Source organism: Rutilus rutilus (genome assembly GCF_951802725.1).
Source record: "Rutilus rutilus genome assembly, chromosome: 3".
Lineage (NCBI taxonomy): Eukaryota > Metazoa > Chordata > Actinopteri > Cypriniformes > Leuciscidae > Rutilus > Rutilus rutilus.
The window spans coordinates 29,272,644-29,296,397 of NC_140211.1; the positions used below are offsets into that span (position 1 = coordinate 29,272,644).

Here is a 23,754-nt window from a genome sequence, read left to right on the forward strand (position 1 = left end):
TTAAATGAGCGGTTTAATGTAAAAACAGAAAAAGAGCATGCACTATAAAATATCCAATATCAACCAACATGTCAGGAATAATGTACATCCAGCTTGGTTGTTTTTGCTAAATAATTTTTGCCATAACTGGCTAGATGTACATTATCCCACTTATTACACAGCTGCTTGCCAGATTAGTAAATAATTGGATGTGAAATATAGATTTGAGTTTAAATATTTAATTTGCTCACTTGTAAAGCTTCTACAAAGAAAAAGAGTTCCTTGCATGAGCTTAGATGAACCAGCAAGTAAAAAAAAAAAAAAAACATTTAAGGTATAACAGTCAATATTGCTTGTTTGGTGAAAAGTTGTGTAACAAGTGGTGACGTGGACATAAATATTGATTTGAGGTGAAAAAATCTTACCTGTTATCTTAGAATCCATTATAGTACAAAACAATCATTCTGGCAACAGTACAATCTCTTCAACAATATTACAGTATTTTAATACTAATGTGCTCCAATTTCATTTTCAATAGTCGATAAGTAAGATTCAAGATGTTACCAGTTGAGTTTTAATGAAAGAGAGAGAGCAATTTAAGCTCTCTGTTATAGTTTTGCTATTGACGACGGCCATTATTTGGAAATATCATAATTTGGAATGTCACATCTGACAAGTCAGAATCAAGTAGTCCAGAGAGCTGTGTAATAAGATTAAATTCTTTAAAAAAAAAAAACTTTAATATCGACCAATAACCGTCATAGTTCTGATATATTGTGCATCCCTGTTGTTCATAACACAACCCTGCAATATTCTGAAGTCTCTCTGCTGCAGTAAAATACTCCTAATGTTAAGTTTTATTACTTTTTGAAAAATTGGTGAACCTCTTGTTTGTACATCTAACAGATCTTTCACTCTGCAAGTTTCATTAAAATGGGTGTTAATTTCATAATCAAGAGGACATTGCTGTAGAGCACACTTACAGTGGGTACGGAAAGTATTCAGACCCCCTTAAATTTTTCACTCTTTGTTATATTGCAGCCATTTGCTAAAATCATTTAAGTTCATTTTTTTCCTCATTATTGTACACACAGCACCCCATATTGACAGAAAAACACAGAATTGTTGACATTTTTGCACATTTATTAAAAAAGAAAAACTGAAATATCACATGGTCCTAAGGATTCAGACCCTTTGCTGTGACACTCATATATTTAACTCAGGTGCTGTACATTTCTTCTGATCATCCTTGAGATGGTTCTACACCTTCATTTGAGTCCAGCTGTGTTTGATTATACTGATTGGACTTGATTAGGAAAGCCACACACCTGTCTTTATAAGACCTTACAGCTCACAGTGCATGTCAGAGCAAATGAGAATCATGAGGTCAAAGGAATTGCCTGAAGAGCCCAGAGACAGAATTGTGGCAGGGCACAGATCTGGCCATGGTTACAAAAAAAATTCTGCTGCACTTAAGTTTTCTAAGAGCACAGTGGCCTCCATAATCCTTAAATGGAAGACGTTTGGGACGACCAGAACCCTTCCTAGAGCTGGCCGTCCGGCCAAACTGAGCTATCGGGGGAGAAGAGCCTTGGTGAGAGAGGTAAAGAAGAACCCAAAGATCACTGTGGCTGAGCTCCAGAGATGCAGTCGGGAGATGGGAGAAAGTTGTTGTAAGTCAACCATCACTGCAGCCATCCACCAGTCGGGGCTTTATGGCAAAGTGGCCCGACGGAAGCCTCTCCTCAGTGCAAGACACATGAAAGCACACCTGAAGGACTCCAAGATGGTGATAAATAAGATTCTCTGGTCTGATGAGACCAAGATAGAACTTTTTGGCCTTAATTCTAAGCGGTATGTGTGGAGAAAACCAGGCACTGCTCATCACCTGTCCAATACAGTCTCAACAGTGAAGCATGGTGGTGGCAGCATCATGATGTGGGGGTGTTTTTCAGCTGCAGGGACAGGACGACTGGTTGCAATCGAGGGAAAGATGAATGCGGCCAAGTACAGGGATATCCTGGACGAAAACCTTCTCCAGAGTGCTCTGGACCTCAGACTGGGCCGAAGGTTCACCTTCCAACAAGACAATGACCCTAAGCACACAGCTAAAATAACGAACAACTCCGTGACTGTTCTTGAATGGCCCAGCCAGAGCCCTGACTTAAACCCAATTGAGCATCTCTGGAGAGACCTGAAAATGGCTGTCCACCAACGTTTACCATCCAACCTGACAGAACTGGAGAGGATCTGCAAGGAGGAATGGCAGAGGATACCCAATGGCTGTATTAGATCAAAAGGGTGCTTCTACTAAATACTGAGCAAAGGGTCTGAATACTTAGGACCATGTGATATTTCAGTTTTTCTTTTTTTTTATGTGCAAAAATGTCAACAATTCTGTGTTTTTCTGTCAATATGGGGTGCTGTGTGTACAATAATGAGGAGAAAAAAATGAACTTAAATGATTTTAGCAAATGGCTGCAATATAACAGCGTGAAAAATGTAAGGGGGTCTGAATACTTTCCGTACCCACTGTATATATTTTTATCTGTGTGCTTCTAACCTCAATTACAGTGTCTTGATAAGGCACCCAAATGTCATCAATGCTCTGCAGGGGTTTTTCTGCATGGTGTGCAGCTCCGCCTTTCAGCTTATGCATCATCGAATGGCTCTCCTGAATCACTGCTTTGCGGGAGTTTGGGGGTTTAGAGCTGAAATCGGATAATGGGATGGTTTGGAAGTGTAAATAAAAGAAGGCATCAATGTTATTGTTATAAAAGCTGTCATTTGTCAATTAGGAGATGGCAAATTTCTTATTTTCAGTGGTTGAAGGTGCGCTTTACATGTGCAGCGTTAAAGACTCTTCTTCCTCTTGCACGATAAAATGTCATTAATTTTTATTTTCTAAATTGTATTTTTCTGTTGTAGATCCAGAAGTTCCCGTGGCCACCACATCTGCTCTAGAGGAGATGGCTCTCTACAGTAACAAGCGCAAACTACGACAGGGCCGCCGCAGCCTGGAGGCTCCTGTGCCCACGTAACCGTACACTCACACACTAATGCATCTGAACTGTGAAGATACAACACACATAGTGATCATCTAATACTAAAAGATGTACAGAGATATTAAACCACTCTTATTTCAGTGCCGACAACACAGGTTGGGAGGTGAGCTGATAGGCTTCTCACAAATGCTAGTCTTGCCTTTTCAGTTGAAAAGGATGGTTATGAAAGGTCCAGAGGATGGCTGATTCATTTACCCATTGTACTCAATTTTTCTGTCTGTCACCATTTTAGAAGCAGAATTGTTTTAAGAGATGCTGTGGGTTTTTCTGAACACTTTGAAAACATTCTCTAGAAAATGCTCTGGGCGAAATGTGGAGAGGCAGAAAAGGGGATTTTTAAATGTATCCGTGTTCATGTTTTGGGACATTCAGTTTGCAGACAACATACTGCTACCTTCACTGCCCATGTAAGCCAGAATTTCACTTTGTTGTTTTAATTCACTATCAGAAAGAAAAGATTTTATTCCTTTTAAATGTAATTTATTAATGTAATATACTGTTTTTAATCTATGGGAATCCAGTACAATAGAGGAACAAATTGAGGCTTTTTGACATGTGTATAAGCTGATTACTTGTTATTTTGTGATGAATTTTGAGTTTTGGGATTGGTATACATTTTCTTGCACGCAACATTTTAAGATTGAAAACGAGGCCTTGGCATAAAGCTTTATTTCCATTTTATATCCATATCAGTCTCAAAATAGAATTCTCTTCTAAGGTGATGCAAATGAATGTAATATTTTTGAAAGGTTGCATCTGACCTAATTCAAAGATCTGTTCTAGACCTTTTCGGAATGTGTATGATCATGCCATATCATAAAGACTGACCTACTATATTGAGTAGCGTCATTCTAAACCTTTTGATTCATCTCTAGTCTTCCTTGACTGGACTAGGAGAGTAAAATGAAGACTTTTTTTGTTCCTTTGGTGATCTTCTAAATCACCTAAAATGCGTTCTCCAATTTTTTTTTCTACTCCTTGTTCTGGGCCATGTTGTATATCTATAAATTGAATCATTCCCTTTGCTACACTGAGTGACCAGAGTGGAGAATTTCACACTGACAAACACTCAACTCTCCATAAACATTTGGTACCATTGGGAGTGCGAGGAGGCAATCAAATCATCTGAGAACAATTGGTCTCTATTAACATCTACAAATCTTCCTCATATCTTTTCTTTCTCTTACTCTTGACAGGTGTGTGAAGGTAGTAGGTGTTTTCTAATCTACATTTTAATTAGTTGAACTTATAAAGCCACTAAAAAGCTCATTTTGTGAATAATGTATAAATGCTTTAAAAAAAAAAAAAAAAGCAGCAAAAATCAGAGTTGAATCTGAGCCTTTCTGCCCCAAGACCAAACTAAAGTCTGGAGGGTGTAGATGATTCTACCAGGGTCTTGACTGACTGATCCCTGTGTGTATATTGGTTTATTGCTTATTGCAATTTTAGTGTCAATCCTGTGTGAGGACTAAGACAATATACTTTTATTATTCCTTCAAATAAACATGTTTTATTTCACTGTTCTCAAATCAGTTGTTCACCACCCTGGCTGCCATCAACACTGTGTCCCAATGAACCTGTCAAACATATGAAATAATCTTTTTTTTTTATTTAAGTTTACTAATCTTAGCTTTTGTGTTGCTCTCATTGACTGAAATTCAGTTTTGGTTAATAACAGTTTGGGATTTCTCATCATTGATTATTTTTTAATGTAGTTTGAGAGAAAAAAAAAAAGAGAGAAGTTGGTTTTCTGTAACCAATGAGATAATGGGATTCACTACATTTTTACTTTTTCAGAGCAAAAGAGTTTGAGCTCTCTTATTGTTTTCCTGTCTTGGTGGGGAGGATTTTGTTTGTTTGTTTGTTTGTTTTTTGCTAAATGGGAGGGTGGGACAAAAGGTCTGGGAATAGAGCTCATTCAGGACTGTAACTAGTGAATTTGTACAACCAAAGAAGTCTATTTTGTGGTTCAGGAATAATAAAGTTTACTTTTCATTTAACAACCTGATGTACTGAGGTTGTTTTTGCCTCTGATTAGCGCAAACTGATGTTTTCTTAAAGTGGAGAAATATACTGTCGTGTGTAACAAGTACATACCAATAACAATGTACAGTCAAAAATACGCAGTACACATTCAACCTGAAAAGTGATCCAAACATTTTACAGACAGATTGTCTTTGAACAATATTGAACAATACAGATTTGCACCTTATACAGCTTTCAGATAGCAGGTGTTTTCATATGTTCTACCAATTTCAAACATCCATGGAAACATGCTTCAGAAAGTGTAAAGAGTGAGACTGAGCGTACAGACGCCTTCATCAGATGATTGAGAGAATAGGACGGAGTTTTATCTTAGTCCTGCTGCCTCTCACTGAGTCTGGACTCTGAGAAGCCTGTCTGCTTCCCCTCTGTAAAGACAAGATGCCTTCATTATATTGTTGCATACGTTTAGCATTGCGTTCAGTATTATCTGAGTGCTGAGTAATGAAAGCTAGTATCAGGTGTAAGTGTGTCTTACCCTCTGTAGAGTCCTGTTGTAGGCATTATAAAATGACACCGCACTGGAACTGTCTGCCTGCAGCTTGTGACAGGGAGTATCACAGTGCTCTTCATCATCCTCCATCTGTCCAGTAACACAACATCTGGCACGGTCACACTTGAACGAGTCTCACACATTGTCAAGCTTTTTTTTCTGCTCATTACATCATGTACCACAAATATTTAAAATCATGAGATGTTTCAGGTGCTACAGTGGAGCCAGAGATCTTCACTCAGAAATTAAAATCACATCCTTGTTAAAACAGCAATGTTTTAAGAATTACTAGGAAGCATGTGCTAACAGTTTTTAGAAAATATACATAGTTTATGTAATCATATAAAAATGAGTAGTGCCATTTAATGTATATCTATTACCATTTAAATGTTTGGGGTCTGTAGGTGTTTTTTATTTGTGTGTGTTTTAGATGTTCAGTCTCTTATGCTCACCAAGGCTGTATTTATATAATCAAACAGTAAAACAATTGTGTGAAATATTTTTACTATTTAAAATAACTTTTCTATTTGAATATATTTTTTAATTGAATTTATTCCTGTGATTGCAAAGCTGAATTTTCAGCATCCTTCAGAAATCATTCTAATATGCTGACTTGTTGCTCAAGAAACATTTAATGTCATTATCAATGTTGAAAACAGTTGTGATGCTTAATATTTTTGTGGAAACGGCAATACTTTTGATTAATATACAGTTTAAAAGAACAACTTTTATTTGAAAACTAAATCTTTTGTAACAATGTAAATCTCTTTTGATAAATTGATTGCATCGCTGAATAAAATGTCTTCCAAAAAAAAAAGAAGAAAAGTACACTCCGTAACACTCAGGTGTCAAGTGTCATGGCCTTCATGAGCATTGTCCACAGGTATGTGACCTGGCCTAACTGGTCCGGCCTCTAAGACGGACAGCACTTCATCCGGCAACAGGAAAGACTCATTGTACCAGCTCTCAAACTCTGGCAAGCACAAAACAAAAGTGCATTACTGATTTTAGAGAAGGATGAACATAAGTGAGGTGTGGTAAGTACAACTATGAAAACATTTGGATAGATCAGGGAAGTAAATTTAGATACATTTTTGTCACAAAATGTTGACAATCATAGATTACAACAATAGCTATCTGAATTGGTGGAGGTTTTGAAATTCTAACCAAAAACAGAGAAGCCTGGAAACAAGAGGAACTACATGCTGTGTAGAAAACCATAGGCAGTCACCTGTTAGCAACCGTGTGCGGCACTGATTCACCAGGTGCTGACAGTAGCTGACTTCTGTCTTTGTGCGTCTGAGGTCCTCATAGGCTTGTCTATAACGGTTCTTCAGCTCTTTTAGCTGCATCAATAGAGACAGTTCAGCCTCTTCCATCACAGGCTCCCCCTCCGCACTCACAAACTGACCTATAAAACCAATGGCTTCAGCTTCATACGATTACTACATCTCATTTAGAAAGGAGCTCATTTTTACATTGTGTAATGCTCACCCTGGCTTTGTCTTCGCTCTCTGAACTGTCGTAGTTCATATGTAATATTGTCAAGATCCCGTTTAGTCACATTGATGACATCAGTGAGTGTGCGTAATTGGGACGTGCGGTCCAACAGCACAGCCTTGTTCTCCTTTAGTATGCGGTTAATCTCACTTCCCCGTTCTGCTTTGAAATCTTCAAATGCCTCCGCTTTGGGCGGAGGAGAGCTGAGAAATTAATTTTTATATTTAATGTAAGCTGACGTTCATATTTATTAGTACCTGCGGTACTTGGTACCTGTCAGCAGAGGTCCCCTCAAGCTTACAGGTGCTGCTGATGTATGTAAGGAACTTACTCAGTTCTGTGTTGTTGCTGTTGCTGTTGTTGTTCTGGCTCTTGCCGTTGGGGCTCTTGTGTGGTCATGTCAGATTCACTCATGTTTAGAGGCTGTGCGGCTTCTACAGTCGTGTTTTCCACAGGCCACGGGCTCAATGCTCCTTCCTTTCTGTTCAAGATAAGATTTGAAGCACAATTTACAGCCTAGTAGTCCATTTCTCTTAACTCCAAATGCTCTTGTAGTTTATGGTGAGGTTTTGGTTTTTACAAATATACATACATGCATATGGAGTCGGGGATTATTTCTTGCCCATGGTGTACTGGAATGGCCTTTTAAGTGTAAATTATTTTTAGAATGACAAATTTGTCAAATACGATTGTCATGTATTATTTTGTTGTTTAATCTTTATCAAATTAAATACCAAAATGTGCATTCCTAGAAAAATGTCTCTGGGTAGACTGACACAAAGACATCGTACTGTCTTCCATTTCACAAAGCTTGCATCATGTCTAGATGTCTGTTGACAAAGAAGGTCAGCGCAGTCTGCAGATTTTGAGCAGTTGGAGTTGACAGATTTCACAGAAAATCAAGTGTTTCTGTGTGAGTTTATTGTGTTCTGGTAGTGTGTGATCATCAATCATGCCTAGTTTTTCCTCTGTAACCATTTACAAACACGGCAAGTGTATGATGCTTAGTCCCTGCATGTTTCCTAATAATTCTGTTCAGATTTTTAAAAAAGTTGTGCAGTGTATTCCAGCCATAACAAGACTCTAAATCTAAACATGGATGCTTAGTTATTTGCTCACATTTGTCATATTGGGCCTCAAGCATTAGGGAAATAAGATGTCACCTGCTGATCTGTTTGTCTTTTCTTGCTTTACTTGGTTTAGGTGACACTTCTCGTTGATGTCTCTGTGAAGATGTAGCTAAACCAAGGCCATATCCACAGCTCTCCACCCTTCCAACAGCACAAACAGACCCCTGCGCCTGTAGCAGAGTTCATGAGGCATGTGACGTCCTTTTCTGTTCTTACTGAAGTATTGTTGTCTACTGAATATGTGTATAGCACTAACCTCTGCAACAGTAAATGGTGGTGTGTTCCTGTCTTTCTCTACACGAGAATTTCTCGGACAGAGTTGCTCTCGCAATTTCGTTTGCTGCTCCCTATTTAATACATATATATATATATACACATTCAAACATAATTATATTGACTTCCATTATAAATATGTGAAATTGTTGATGAAGAGGTAGCTGTACTTACAACACCACTTTTTTGAACTGGGCAAACACCTCTTGGATTTGTGTAATGCTTACAACCTGAAACATTAAATCGTTTATTCAGTTCTTACAAAAATTAGATTAATTCAAGAAAAGGTAAACTTACATATTTGAAACACTGATGTATAAACTATGGTGTTTACCGGAATCTCAGGCAGTGATCCAGACAGGTATCTCTGCACCTGACTCCTCACTTCCTCCACCTGGGTTTCCGACAGGATCTCATTAGAAACCCGATTAGTCTACGGACATTAAAATAACCATGTGGACCAAAGTCGAAGCTTGGGAAACCAGAATGCGGCGTTCATTTGTTGATGTGGTAATTGTGTTGTGTGTAAAAGGCACAGATTCTGAATGTGCACGTGTTTGTACTCACCAGGTTGTTACACATAGACAGCTCCTCCTTAAGAAACTGGATTTCTTTCTCTAGTCTTTGCACCTGAAGCTTGATAAACATTCACATGGTTTTAACCATTATATGAAAGGATTTTCTGCACTAAACTGTTACACACATTAATTGAATGTGCAGATGAATCTTTTTTAGATGTATTATTATTAAAGGGTTTAGAGTAACTAGTGCATAATGCCCATGCAAAATCAGTTTTTGTGTGTGTTTTTAGTAATTGTTGGTTTGGTGTGTTTGAGTGCTCATTGTTACAATTACACAGCAAAAGTTCAGTGAAATTATTTTTATTTGTGCATGGTAGAATGCACACAGTGAACTGAAAACGCTACGCTTGAGCAAACAGTTTGTGAATAGGCTACTACAGATGATGGCCGTGAAAGAGACTGTGAACGCATTGAATAGGATATGTTTAGTTGGTGAATAGCATAGGCTACTATTACACAGTAGCGATAACGTTAAGCGCACCAGAATGAAATATAATATTCAGAAGTAAAACAGCATAGCTGACTTACAGATTCACTTAACATCCACAAATGAATAAGCGCGTCGATTCAGGGAGCAGTGCAAAGTGCCCGTGCAAAATCAGTTTTTGTGAGCTGATCGCCGTCAAAAAAGTTCAGGAGATATTTCTTAGTGATGGCTGATTTCAAAAGTTTCAATATGATAAAAAATAGCTTTTGTATTGATTCAATGGATTAATTGCATTTTGAAAAAAAGTGTCATGAATTTATTGCATTTTTGGGGGGAAATAATCCGTTTTTATAATAAATCTTTGAAAATCTAAATCTGGATTTAAATTTTTTATGTTATTATAACCTTAAGATGCTATGTGAAAGTTTGAAACAGAAAATAGTGGTTACTATTAACCAAACTATAATATTCAGAAATAAACAGTGTAGCTGACAGAGTGTTTATGTCAGAATGTTTATTTTTAAACCACAACCTTCTAAGTGCTTCTTTTACCGATATATTTACCGATATCTTTTGCATTTCTCATCCAAACAACGTCAAACTTGGCACTGCACTTACTTGTGCCCGTAGCGAGACACCTGTCAAGTTTGAAATCCATCGGACTAACGGTTCGAGAGATATGCGAATAACAGACACACACACACACAGACAGTAGACAAAATCAGTTTTTGTGAGCTGATCGATGTCAAAAAAGTTCAGAAGATATTTCTTAGCGATGGCTGATTCCAACAGTTTCAATATGATAAAAAATAACTTTTATATTGATTCAATGGATTAATTGCATTTTGAAGAAAAAAAAAGTGTCATGAATTTATTGCATTTTTGGGAAAAAAAAGATTTGAATTTTTTATGTTATTATAACCTAAAGATGCTATGTGAAAGTTTGAAACAGAAAATAGTGGTTTTCATCTTGCCACTTTCTTGGTAAAGAAAACACATTTTTACTCAAATTAATCAAAATGGATTTATCACGTTTTGGAACCAAACTATAATATTCAGAAGTAAACAGTGTAGCTGACAGAGTGTTTATGTCAGAATGTTTATTTTTAAACCACAACCTTCTAAAAATTATATATTTAACAATATCTTTTGCATTTCTCATCCAAACAACGTCAAACTTGGCACTGCACTTACTCGTGCCCGTGGCGAGACACCTGTCAAGTTTGAAATCCATCGGACTAACGGTTCGAGTTATATACGGTTAACAGACAGACAGACAGACGTTTCTGTAATTTATAGATATACATGAACAAAATCTTACCACTGGGTCGACATGTTCATTGATTACTGGCTTTGTCTTCACACATTTCATTCTGGTGGCAAAGCGAAGAGTTGAAAGCTGCCAAAAGAACCAAAAAAACAAAGCTCTGTGGGTTTCCTAGACTTTCTAGACATGTCTCACTGGATTTATAATAAAAACATCTCACCGTCTCTTCAATTTGTGCCCCTTCACCATATATGTTTGCCACGAGCACTGTGTTACAGTTTCCTCCTGTGTAGGTACAGTTGAGCCAGAGATGAATCATTAACTGTCCCTTTCAAGATTACATTACTTTTTTCATAAATTAAGATTTTCCCAATGTTCAAAATGAATGTTTACATGCTGATGTTCTGTGGCTGAATACTTAAAGCTAGCTCAAATTATAATAACTAATGTTGGTTTGTTGGTAAACTTCTATGGGAACAATTGTTTAGCACACTAACCGAGTGAGTCTTTGAGAGCATGGGTAAGTTTGCACTGTCTAAAGGGAACATGTTCCCTACGACTGTCAGCTAGAGCCAAAATGACCTGCTCCAGGAAAGAAAGGGACTTGTTGATATACATTGCCTCCATTTGGACTTGACCCTCTGACTGGAGTAAAAGACAAAAAGTAGAGTGAAAAAATTGGAAACTGTATGCATTTGAGGAGCTTGCCACGATTAACACATTCGTGCAAACAATGCTGAAATGTTCAACAGTGCACTGCTAACTGCACACTAAACTCTAATGATGAGAGCAGAAATGAACTGACCCCAGTTTTGCTAAGTCTCTCAGATCCCGCCAGGTCCACCAGGTTCAGTTTAGAGGTGATGTATTTTGCTTCTGACAGTGTGCGAGAGCGAGACTATGCCACACATAAACACATATGCAAAAAATACCACCATATGTAAAAAGGCCAGTTTACTCAAGATTTTTTTAACTTATCATGTTCAGTATATTTCAGGCCCTTACCTCAATGTGGACGGTAAATATGCAGTGAGACCTGGAGGAATGTTTATTAAGGGCATGTTCTCCAATAATTCTGTTCATCTCCCCCTGTCGGTGCAGTGAGATCAGTGTTATTTATCACAGGTGTGCCTATTTCGTCTAAATCTGTAATGAAAATCCAATTCTGAAAATGCTGTAGCAGTTGCTTTTGCCCATGTGGGCAAACATTAATGTTTTTGTCATTCTTTCATAAGTAATAGGTCTTTAATGGAGATTCTCCGGTGGGGGTTATATCGCATTGTTTGTCATTAGCCAATTTGTCAACAGAAATGATGAAAGATAAAAACAAGCCTTTGCCCTTAACAGGGCAAACACAACCTGATAAGAATTCTGTTTACTGGAAATAGACCTTCTGCTGAAATAATTATGCATTCATGTTCTGTTTTTTTTAATAAGCTGATCAATGACCTCGTGACTTTACTTCTTACCTCAAAAAGCAGGTTAAGAGCCTCCTCTTCATTGTGAACCAGATGTAAAGACAATCCTTTGACTGAGACTCCACCTCCTGGTTCTTCTACCACAGTTAAGACTCCGCTATGTGAACCTTTTCCATGCTTTAAGCTGGAGAGCAAGTCTACTATTGTCTCATTATAGATTTCCAGAAAAGAAAGGTGAACAGAGAATGTATGATCCAGAAAAGAAAGGTGAACAGAGAATGTATGATCTACACGATCCGCCACCTCCTGGAAAAACTGAGGAATTAAGAGATGGTTTATTAGCCATAAGAGCTGAAACATTGACTATGTGCTTCTTTTTCATGGGTCTCGATCACCTCCTGTAGGGCTCGAGGAATGATGCCTCTCTGTTTGTAAGTCTCTGCAGCACCTGTCATAGTGTATGTTTTCCCCGCTCCAGTTTGCCCAAAGCACATTATTGTACCTAAACACACAAATGGCTTTCCTAAACATTTTATTTCAAAGTATAAACTGCCTCTGTAAATGTTTGTGATTTCAGATATGATACATGTGCATTTGAATGACCAACCATTGTAGCCCCCAAAGGTTCCCAGCACTACACTCCGGGCTACACCATCATAGATGTCCTCTTGTGACACATTGTGCAGCACTCCATTCAGCTGAAATAACCATGAGCTCTGATGATTGTTCCTCTTTCCTTTCTTGGACTGTACTCTCAAAGTCTCAGAGATAAAGAGAGGGACAGGGGTAAGCATTCTTAAACATTAGCATCATTCAATCTGTTTTATGTGGGCAGGGCCGGCGCTCCGCACACGCACATCACGCGCTGCGCGTAGGGCACCAAGTGCTTGGGGGGGCACCAAAAAATCTGGGTCGTGAAAAAAAAGAAGCGTTTTTTTTTTTTTTTTTTTTTTTTTTGGTGATTTTCGTTTTTTTTTGCAGAATCTGTTAGTTGAGATCACGAAGAAGCCTCTGCATGTTTGAGATAGCAGTATTGGTATATTTAAAAGCGTACATTTTGATTTTGAAATCGGCTTGTTTTTCGGAGATTCTAGCAAGTAAGTAGGGGCGTGTCATTGTCGGTGTGTATTTCCATACTGAATAAGCCGGCATGGCTACTTATTATGCAGCGCTCTGGCCGGCTCTATCTGATTTCAAAATTCAATGACGATGGACGCAAATAACATTACGATGTCCAGCAATCGATTTAAATAGTAGGTTACATAATTTGACGTTTAATGAGATGTAGCCTAATACATGTTGTCAGTCTCAATATATAGATCCGCCAACTAAATTAACGTGTATCTCAATGGTCCAGTGGTAGAGCTTTCGCCAGCCGTGTCAGAGGGTGTGGGTTCGAATCCGACATTGTATGGGTTTTTTTTTTCTCGTATATTTTTTTTTTTTCTCTCATCAAAACGATTATGTTCATCAGTTGTTGTAGCAGGGACAAGCAAACGTTTGCATTATGTTTTGTGATTTCAACAGAATGAATAGAGAGTATTCGCAAGTTGTTTTCACTCGACGCGCGCTTCAATCCGTTGCGTTGCGATTGAAGCGCGCGTCGAGTGAAAACAGTGCGGTGTGTGCGCGAGCCACGCAAGAAAACTCTGTATCCGTAGTGCCACTGATCGCGGCGGCAACGAGCACTTGATTTAAAAAAACACATTTCAGCGCTAGTATCTTATTTAAAAAACGAACGAAATGAATGCTCTGCCAGTTAACTGGAGATTTATTTATTTGTAGAATTGGTCCATTCGTGTCGCGAGGGAAGGGGGGGGGGGGGGGGGGGGGGGGGGGGGGGTACCACCAAGCATTTGTGCCTAGGGCACCCAAATGGCTAGCACCGGCCCTGTATGTGGGCACGTTTCCTGTGGGTTCGGCTCAGTTGGTTAAAAGTGCATTGTGTTATTCACCTGTGATCCCCAAAAGTAATTTAATCATTTCTGGAGGGAAGTTGTAAGAATAATGTTTTAAAAGCTTATTTGAACAGTATTTTATGTAATTTTTTTCTTTTTTTAATCTTAGTTCAATTAAAAAAAAAAAAAAAGAATAATAATAAAAAAGAATCCTCTTATTCTTCTTAAACTAAGTTACTTAAAATGTATGCATAACAAAAAGGTTATGCCACTTGTGTAATATTCTTCTGTCTTAGTTTTTTTTTTTTTATCATTTTTTATAGTAGTTTTGCAGCTATTTAGATTTGTTGGAATTGTATTATATTGTGTTTATTTTGGCATGTTTTGTATTTCGTTAAAGCAATAAAAAAAAAACAGAAGGCTGTAAGAAGCAATACAAGACCAACTTCACAGATTAGTTCATTTAACAATTAAGAACATTTAAACAAAAGATAAATGTTGGCACACTGCATACCTGCTGGTCAGGTAGGCATTCAATAAGCTCGTGCGCAAAATTGGCTGTGGGTCGGATGCGAATATACACCTTTACTGGAGAGCCCTGCGAACTCATGATTCCTGCAATGTAGAGTAACGTTATTTCTCACATACAGCACGACAAATAAGTCTGAATAGGCCATCATATGACATAAGAGCGCGTTTTGAATATCAAATATTGAATCAAGAGTAAACTTTGTGCTCTCGAAACTCACCTGTCTATCCCGAGCGATAGCACAACACATAATAGCCTAACGTTAGCTAGCTAGCTAGCTAGCTATTGTTGGAAACAGTTAGTGTTGATGTCGTTGTCATGACAATGCCTCGAGTCGAGCTTCGCACTATGCGCTGCGCAGCACTTCTGGTGGTTATCTTTATTAAACCTGTATCTGGGTCCTCGTGGTTACAATCATACACAGTTCGGTTATTTGCGGGAGTAACAACACGCGCATTCTAACCGAATTCGCACCCCTATATTTTAGCAGTAGTAGGCCTACCCTATATCATAGTAACCGCATTCTCGGAAAACCCGCACTACAGTATGTGAACTGAACCATTGTTAGAGACAAACTCATTAAATCCAAGTACGTTACGTTAACTTATTTCTTTTTTCATAATAAACACAAAGGCCTGCCTCTAGTTTGACGACCTCTACCGCACCTTTTTGTAATCATATGTAATTTGTATTTAAATACATTTAAGATGAGTATTTTTGTATTTTCAAAATAAAATACTTTTTGCCAGTCAACCTCTTTATCAGGGTAGGCTACTGATTTTGTGCTTTAACTAGTTCAGACATTCACTAGCGATTTTTTATTTTATTTTATTTTTTTATAAGGTGAGAATGTCATGATCAATTCTACTTGTTGATTAAAGTTAAAATAGTGCATTATTCACTTCAGTTAACATGAAAGAATAAAAGAAAGAATAGCTTGTCAAATGTGTTTAAAGCATTACTGCATGTTAGGGCTGGATGATATGACACTATCATATCGATGATATAAAGTTTGAATTGATGGAACTTTTTCTAAATCGTTTACATAGATGTGCCTATTTGTGAGGTAAGCAAATTTATCCGTGCAGCTTTTAGTGGGCAGGAATTATTGGAACGTTGGAGTGGAAAAAGAAACACAGATGAATGATACACCACAAACATCTTCTGCTTTTAGTTTTATTGTACATAAAAATAATAATAATCAAAAAGGGTAAATAGTGTCAAATGAATCTAAATTAATTGTAATTTAAAATTTTAGATACACTTTCTAATTTTAATAAACTTAAAATAAACATAAAATTACTTAAAAAGCATTGGACTACCTGCAAAAAAAAAAAAAACAAACTCAAAACAGTTTGAAATTCAGTTTATGCTGTTGAATCAAAACTGATATTGAGAATTGTGAAACCATGATATTGTTACTGTGAAGTAAAATTGAGATTTTGGTCATATCGCCCATCCATATTCTTTGCTATAGCAGAAAAGGTTCCCACAGTTTTACATACAGTATGGATTTTTTAAGTGTTCACCACAAGTAATTGACTACATTGTAAACTGAAATAAGTATATAAATGGCTGCTATTTTGCATAAGTTAATTTGTAGTTGCCAGAAAGAAAGAAAGAAAGAAAGGGCAGAGATTTGGTTAGGAATGAAAAGTCAGTAGGCCTATGTAGTTTCTTCATTCACTGTGACCCATACCTGCACTGGATGGCCGATTTCACAGGTATTTTTTGTGTATTTTCAAAATACAGTATTTGTATTTAAATACATTTTTTCACACAGTATTTTGTATTTGTATTTTAAATACATTTCCATGTATTTATGCCCATCTCTGGCAATAACAATCATCTGCAAAGCTCCTCACTCAACCATTAGCATCAAAAGGAAACTAACCAAGTTTAAAAGTTACTTTCAGTAAGAATATTACGGACGTGTTAAACATTGTAGAGCCTATAGGCGAAGTCGATATTAGGCCCATAGCATATAGCCCTGCGACATTAACTAGAACGTTCATCCATATTTCAAAGCTGCAAACGCATTTCGGTGGTGTTTTGAAAGTAAATTCTTGTATTTACATTTTGAGAGTCAAAAAAATGCAGGCAGTACGTGAGTTTTAAATCCTGCAACCCCTCCCCCCTTTCCCTGATTGTTGTGCCTTCAAGCAGTTTGATTGGGAAGCTGTGCAGTTGAATGACCGTCAGCTTGTTCCTCCCTGGTTAAAATACCCCAAGGTCTGACAAATAAAACAAACCCTTCTAAACTTCTCTAAAGCTGACATTTCAACTACAAAACCTCCAGCTCACCGAGAATGAAAACAGAAGTGTACATCTGTGTTCTGTGTGCCTGTTTGGTAACACTCGGAGCACAAAAGGTATGTAAAAAATATTAATACCATTAATCAGACACTCCTGAAAACATAGTTTTTGCATTTATTCAAAAATGTACTGTAGTGTATGTCTTTCTTTTCTGAGATTTATGTATATTTAATATGATTTGATGATGAAAATAAATAGTCACTGACCAGTAAGATATATATATTATTTAGCCTGTTCAATTATATCTTGACTAACTTTTATTAAGGTTATGGGGTCAAATGCCATCAGAATGTATATCTATTATATACATATTCTTTTTTCCTAAACTACTAACTATTAATAATCCTATCATTTTACACAGACACCGGCCAGCAATGGGATTAACGACTTCACATTTTTATCATACAATGCAACGGTTGGTTGATGCCTTCAAGAGTCTTAATTTAAAGCAAGCAATAGCGCTTTTGTGTCTAAGAACAAGTATTCCTAAATGCAGTGTGAAATGACAAAAGAATGAACATTCCCAAAAATATGAATTACTTTTGTATTATTTATGATGGATACATCGTGACTTTTAACATTCTACATGCTAGCACAGCTGCTGATTTAAAGAATAAACCACATTTCTTGCCTCATTCATATCCACAGCAAGGTTCTGAAGGACAAGGTCCTTCAAGCAATGTCCTTGTTAATGGAAGTAAACATGAGCAGGTAAGTGTCAAGTGGCTTTCTGAATAAATTTCAATACTTTTTCATACTTTTAATATACAGTATGTGTTGATTTTCATCCATAACAGATGACCAACCATACATTTTTAAATATAACCAACATAAGTTCTTTGGAGAGGATCATTTTGCCGAAACCTGCAGAGGTACCCTTCAGTGCCTTCTTTTCTCATGAATGAAAATGTAGATTACTCATATATCTATCCTTTACACAAGACAGTTTTGTATCTTTCTAAATTGAAGCCTTGTAATATAAAGTTCTCCTTAAATCCAATTATTTTCCTTAGCGACATATCTTTCTAATCAAATTAGGTAGACTTTCGACTGTCATTATTTACTCAAAACTCATGTCATTCCCAACCCAATATAAAAGGAGATAGTTTGAAGGCTACATATTAACTCACTCACAGTCACATTGATTCCACATACTGTAAAAAAAACAGCATATGAGTTTGGAATGACATGAGGATGAGTAAATGGTAACAAAAGGCTAACTATTACTATGATTACACATGCTTGTAGTTTGTTGTGAGAACTAACAGTGGGGGCGAGGGCTTTTTTTGTTTTTTGAACAAGCATTTTTTTTAATATATAAAACAAAGAGGACTCTCAGTCTGTCAGCCTCTAGATGGAGTCACCGTGGGTTTCCGTTCTGTTAATGCAGTTCTGCCAGTTCATGTTAAATGCAGTAATTGTAGAATTACTCTGGAATGAGTCATATGTGTAAAGACTTGTTTATAAAGAGCCCTAGTGAAGTGTTTCACTTTTTTTTTCATCAGAGTGAATGGCCAAAAAACGAAACACAAGACATAGCTCAAGTGTAGCTCAAGATACGTAAATGGTATGCCACGTTTCATACTTACTAATGTATTATGTAATAGCTACATTCAAATGCATTGATTTTTGAATGTTGTTTGTGAAAAGTTGTTTTAAAATTGTTCAACTCTTTTTCTCCTCAGATAACAGACAAGTGATGTAAACTGGAAAACAACCTGTTTAACAATCAACCGCTATGAGATGACACTATAATGTTTGCTGAACTAATTACCTTTGTATTACAGAATATCACAAATGGACCAATACATGGAAAAAATGTAGGACCTCACAGGTGTGAGCGCTGAATTGATTTTTACAAATAAAAGACAGAATAAATGTAAACAACCTTGGTAGAAAAAAAACGGTAGAAAAAAAACGTACTTGTGTAAATGGACAAGAAAAAAATAAATGCAACTCATAACCGTAAAGACAATACTACAGTGCTGCTCTACGTGCAAAACAAATGATTGAATGTATTGGATATGTATGCTTATGTATGCTTATTAAACGTGTAATTGTCATTATTTGGTGCTGAAGTAAAAAATCTATTTTAATTAAACTGTCCACTGGGTAAATTATTCCATGATTAAAACTGAACATGACATTACAACTCAATTTTAATATCAAACTTTGATGATCTACTGATTGTTTGCTCTTAATAATCTGAAAAATACAGCCAACAAGACTACCAAACTACCAATGTTAAATGCCAAGAGAATCTGATTTATAATCTCTCAGTTAGAGATTTAAACCCTAAAGCCAGATGTTATAAATAGAGAAATATCAAAACTGTTTATAAATACATTTTACAGCATATTCAATATAGACCTATTGCTTCTTCTCACATTCCTGTGTCTGTATCTTTGGTCAAATTAATTCCTATATTGTCCAAAACTATATTCCATATATGACAGTCGAAAAAGGATTTGCACCTGAATGGTCTGTACAGTCATGGTTAAGATGGGATAACCAGACCAATCCAGCAGATATATTTCAGGGATTAATTTAACATGGCCCTAATCTAATTTGACCTGAGACAGAGGAGACTAACAATTGCCTGACTAGTCCATGCATACATTTTTATTGAAATATATTATTTATATTCATTTAAATGTATTTGGATTAAAGTTTTAGATTTTAAATATTATAGTTATTTTTTTGTAGGTTTGTAACAAATAAGCGATGTGTTGGTTAACATGGTTGGACCACAACCTGCCCCGCCTCAGGGCCTGGCCTGTCATTCACGCGCACACACACACACACACACAGAGAGAGAGAGAGAAAAAGAAAGGAGAGAGAAGAAAGAGAGAGTGATGGGAGAAAAAGAGGGGGCTCCAGGAGGAGGTAGTGACGTATTCCCAGGCCACAGAATCTCCGCACCTCTCAGCAGCAAATAATGAGCTTAACCACACGGCCTCGGTGCAAAGGGGTCAGTCACTCGGATTATCACACTCGATTTTGACATCACAATCCTCCACGCCTCTCGGTTTTTTTTCTATTCTTTTTTGGAAACCTGAAATTTTTATTTTACTTTCTTAGATTTACAAGTATCCTTGTTGGATGACAACTGATATATTAAGCTTTGGTCACAGGGTCAGACGGGACAGTCAGCTCAAATATGGACTGTAGTTTACTCCAGCTAAGACGAAGGGTGTATACGCATTGTTGAGTTTGAAGGCAGACGCTAACTTTTAGAACAGGGATTCACCCTTGTTACCTTAGAAAACATAACCCAATGCCACTGTCCAACAACAAGGTCGCTGATGATGGAACTTCAGCACAGCCACTGCAAGAAGGAAAAGCAATGGTGGACTCCCTCATCAAGGTGAGTTGATATTAACTGATTAGAATCATTTGTCTAAACAAACCCCCATACTTGTCAGAGTTTTGTGGTGATAAGAGTTTTTAACAACCAGGTCATCAAGCATTATTTTTTCCTAACAGGAAAGAAAGATGAATAAATATCTTAAATAAATATCTTTTCCTGCATATATATATATATATATATATATATATATATATATATATATATATATATATATATATATATTTATTTATTTATTTATTTATTTATTTATTTATTTTATTTAGATTTATATATGTGTTTGTTTTTTTTACATACAGTATTTCCCTTAACAAGTGTTCTATAATATTAGAAGAAAGAATGAGGGGAGCACATCAATTAGATAAAAATGCCGACAATCAGTTGTGGTTTATTTTCCATCATTTGTTTGTTGACGTGATGACAAACTTCTTGCGGTTCGGATTGAAGATGTCGAAGCCTGTGCTTGTCCTCATTTCTCCTTATTTTCAGGCTGAACATGAAAGTATCTTATGATGGTGCACTACTCGAGCCTTAGGGTGAAAAAGCACTATCTGTGAGTAGGGATGATCCACGCTCCACTGCTTGATTATCTTCAGTTGGAGCCAGTGGAGGCATGTGTCTCTGACCATTGAGCCTAATGAAGACCTGACGGTCAAAACGTTGCGCTTTCAATATTTTCAGTTTTTTCCAATACTAGCCCAGCAGAATTACCTGTTTTCTTTACTCTGTTCTGCTGTCAGCAATAGTAGCAGCTTCTGTTCATCTACTTGCTTTAAGAATCAATACATAAAGTAAATCTAATGCTCCCTTCTTATATAAGATGATCAGCATTTTAACTAATCAAATCATTGTACATATTTTCAAGTCCAAATGGCTATAGACAGCAACTAAAGCAAGATTCCAAAAGTTTCCAAAGCTTATCCTGAAATAGCCGTCTTATGACAAGCAGATTATCAGTAATATTTGTCACTCATACTAATGCTTAATCTATTTATAATGATGTTTGATAACCTGAACATTTATGTAACCTTATTAAAATCTTCACAGCATCACCGGAATAAATTATATTAAATATATTTAAAGATGTTAAAGTATTTTACACGAATCACACTTTTAAAAAATGGCTTACAGCCCCAATCGACTTTTCCTTAGTTAAAAAAAAAAAACATGGTTCCCCTGTTCACTGCTCATTGTATTTTTTGATGGTTTTATTTACTTATTCTAAAGTTAATTATTTTTTATACATTTGGATTATTGAAATAAATAATATGTGATTACAATCTATTGGGGGTCGAGTAAGCAACCTGCCATGTGCTCTAAAGAACTGTGAGATGTAGGTATTTATTTTGTCAGTGAGGTATTGTATTATAATTATATTATTGATGTATTATATCATTAATAATAACTAATTCAGAGCAGTTTGGCTGATGTTACATTATTGATCTGTAAATCTGTACGAAATCCATTGTGCCATCAAACCTTTTCCGTTTTTAAAACCAGTTATATATTTGATATCTTTATTGCATCATTAATACAAGATCCATGTCTAGATATTGAAGAATGCCAAAGTTAAAGTTAAATTTCAAAACATCATAGTTGATCTGATCTGACTCAGGTGGTGGCATGTTATCGACACTTAGCCTCCTGTGTCGGTGGATGCATGGACAACTCCAGCCTGCGACGTGATCTTCGGCAAACACGAGAGCGAGCCCAGACACTAGCGCTGTCCTGCCGAAACCACCTGACAGCTCGACTGAGGGATAAAACATTACCAGAGACTGAAAGGAAGGAAACAGAGCTGTTGTGGGTAGCGTTCTCCTCATGTCTGGAGCTCCTACATGCAGACATGTGCAAGGTTTTCACCATGGCCAAGCACTTTTCCCTGGCCAATAACAGTACCATGGTGCAAACAGGCATACAGGGTAGGCATGCATAACTGTAAGAAGTTTCATAACAGATTACTAATTATTTAAGACTAGAAGAAAAGCTACTTCTGTACATTCCTCAAACATATGAAGTGTAACCGTCACAGCCCGTTATTGGTCTGATAAACATGTAATTGCTTAAACAGGAGGGACAACAGAGGTGGCGGCACGGGCCTTGAGCCTGCCCGACCTGCAGGAGGCAGGTGACGGTACCCAGACGTCCAGCGTGGAGGGTCAGGAGCAGAGTCAGCTGGAGCAAGAGATCGCACAGGTGGACCGCACACTGGAAGACATGGAGCAGAAAGTCAATGTTCTGCGCTGGACTGTGGAGGCACTGGGTCCTCAGTACGCTGACCCTGTTAGCACTGACAGCGCCTCACTAGCACTGCTGTCCATCGACGAGGAGGCAGCTCAAAGCTTCTGCAGTCGTAGCCAGATGTTCGCAGCAATGATGCTGAGCGGCGTGGCGATCTTTGCCGTGGTGCTATCAGTGTGTGTGGTGTTCCTGGTCTGAAGTCTTATCTCTTGTTTTGTGTAGGCGTTTTCTGTTTCTGAGGTCTCTTCAGTTGTGATCGGCCAAACATCAACAGTCTGCACGGCACAATGTTAAAAATGAAACTGTCTGTGTATACTTACCATCAACAATTGAACAGTTTCTTACTGTTGATCTCAACTATGAGTTCTGTTTTACAAATCAAAAAACTTTGCCATTAATTGAATGATAAAGCATGATGAATTAATTTGGGTTTCAATGCAGAATATTTGGGAATTTGGGAAAGCAGTACAATAGTAAAATCGGATTTCATGTGTACTTTCAGGACTTCTTTTTTGAGGTTTTGGTGTGTGTGTAAACACAAGTCCTGTTTACATAGCTCAAGTCCTGGGCGGTTCATTGGCTGGTTCATCATGCCATACCTTCAGAACCTTATTCTGTTTTAGTTTTTGACTATAATACAGTATCGACACTGACACAACACCTAATCCTGTAACTATTACTTGGCAAGTTTGTACTGTAGCCTACTCTTGAAACATCACTAAAATAATCTGGCTTTAATATGTTATGCACATATCTTTCTCTTTGTGTGGAATTTAATTATTGATTTAGTTCAAATCAAATGTTTAGAAACCTGTTACACCAGCCAGAAACAATAGAATTGTTTGTTTTAAAATGTTAGTCAGCATATGACTGGTATTAATGCTCAGTCATCATTAGTTATAAACAAGTAGGAGTTAATCAATATAAAGTAAAGGTAACTTAGAAGTTTACAGAAAATGACTGAAATATTGTGATTACCTCAAACTGAAAGTCACTTTTTCAAAGACATTTCACATTTTAAGACACTGTTTAAAATCCTTCTGTTTTCCTTCATGCATTGTAATGTCCTCACTTTCAAGTATCTCACGAATATTAATTTTGTAAAAATATTAATAAATTAGATTTTTAAAATTGAATGTTAGTTCCAGTATGTGTGTTGTCAGATCTGTCAGACTCAGTCTGATATTCAGAGTCCGTCTCAACAGTTTCTCTCTCGCATTTTCCATG

General features: G+C 37.0%; 3 protein-coding genes and 1 long non-coding RNA gene across 15 annotated transcripts in view; 3 read left to right on the top strand and 1 right to left on the bottom strand.

Moving 5' to 3' along the window:
* The window catches only part of scrib (scribble planar cell polarity protein), a 112,459-nt gene extending 107,897 nt beyond the window's left edge, over positions 1-4,562 (top strand). For 8 of the 11 annotated variants that reach the window (XM_084403584.1, XM_084403594.1, XM_084403589.1 and 5 more), the window contains one exon: positions 2,908-4,339. In XM_084403584.1, coding sequence (XP_084259710.1) covers positions 2,908-3,020 — 113 coding nt within the window. In that variant the 3' untranslated portion in view covers positions 3,021-4,339. Of the gene's footprint in view, positions 1-2,907 lie in introns of all 11 variants that reach the window. The other 3 variants (XM_084403585.1, XM_084403593.1, XM_084403586.1) reach the window with 1 other exon arrangement.
* Positions 4,563-4,764: 202 nt separating this feature from the next.
* On the bottom strand, positions 4,765-14,873 carry kif9 (kinesin family member 9). Its single transcript, XM_084403598.1, has 21 exons — positions 14,824-14,873; positions 14,589-14,689; positions 12,784-12,937; positions 12,572-12,678; positions 12,228-12,491; positions 11,764-11,847; positions 11,564-11,656; positions 11,256-11,403; positions 10,979-11,043; positions 10,813-10,890; positions 9,051-9,119; positions 8,818-8,916; positions 8,658-8,713; positions 8,467-8,557; positions 8,244-8,380; positions 7,412-7,561; positions 7,075-7,283; positions 6,812-6,991; positions 6,443-6,553; positions 5,566-5,670; positions 4,765-5,455 (listed from the first exon to the last, which is right to left on the bottom strand). Exons 2-20 carry the CDS (start codon positions 14,682-14,684, stop codon positions 5,660-5,662), a joined length of 2,202 nt encoding a protein of 733 aa, XP_084259724.1. The 5' UTR covers positions 14,685-14,689; positions 14,824-14,873; the 3' UTR covers positions 4,765-5,455; positions 5,566-5,659.
* Positions 12,865-19,020, top strand: LOC311287041. Its single transcript, XR_014626679.1, has 7 exons — positions 12,865-12,962; positions 16,767-16,975; positions 17,281-17,334; positions 17,568-17,630; positions 17,717-17,791; positions 18,425-18,486; positions 18,605-19,020. It is a non-coding gene; the product is annotated as an uncharacterized lncRNA (long non-coding RNA).
* A 702-nt stretch (positions 19,021-19,722) lies between these two features.
* Positions 19,723-23,661, top strand: rgs9bp (regulator of G protein signaling 9 binding protein). Of its 2 annotated transcripts, none has more exons than XM_084403606.1 (3): positions 19,723-20,286; positions 21,902-22,208; positions 22,358-23,661. In XM_084403606.1, the coding sequence occupies exons 1-3, from the start codon at positions 20,197-20,199 to the stop codon at positions 22,723-22,725; spliced, it is 765 nt and encodes a 254-aa protein (XP_084259732.1). In that variant the 5' UTR covers positions 19,723-20,196; the 3' UTR covers positions 22,726-23,661. The 2 variants fall into 2 exon arrangements, with proteins under 2 accessions (XP_084259732.1, XP_084259733.1); XM_084403607.1 differs by having other exon boundaries at positions 19,883-20,286; positions 21,927-22,208; positions 22,358-23,277.
* Positions 23,662-23,754: the final 93 nt, after the last annotated feature.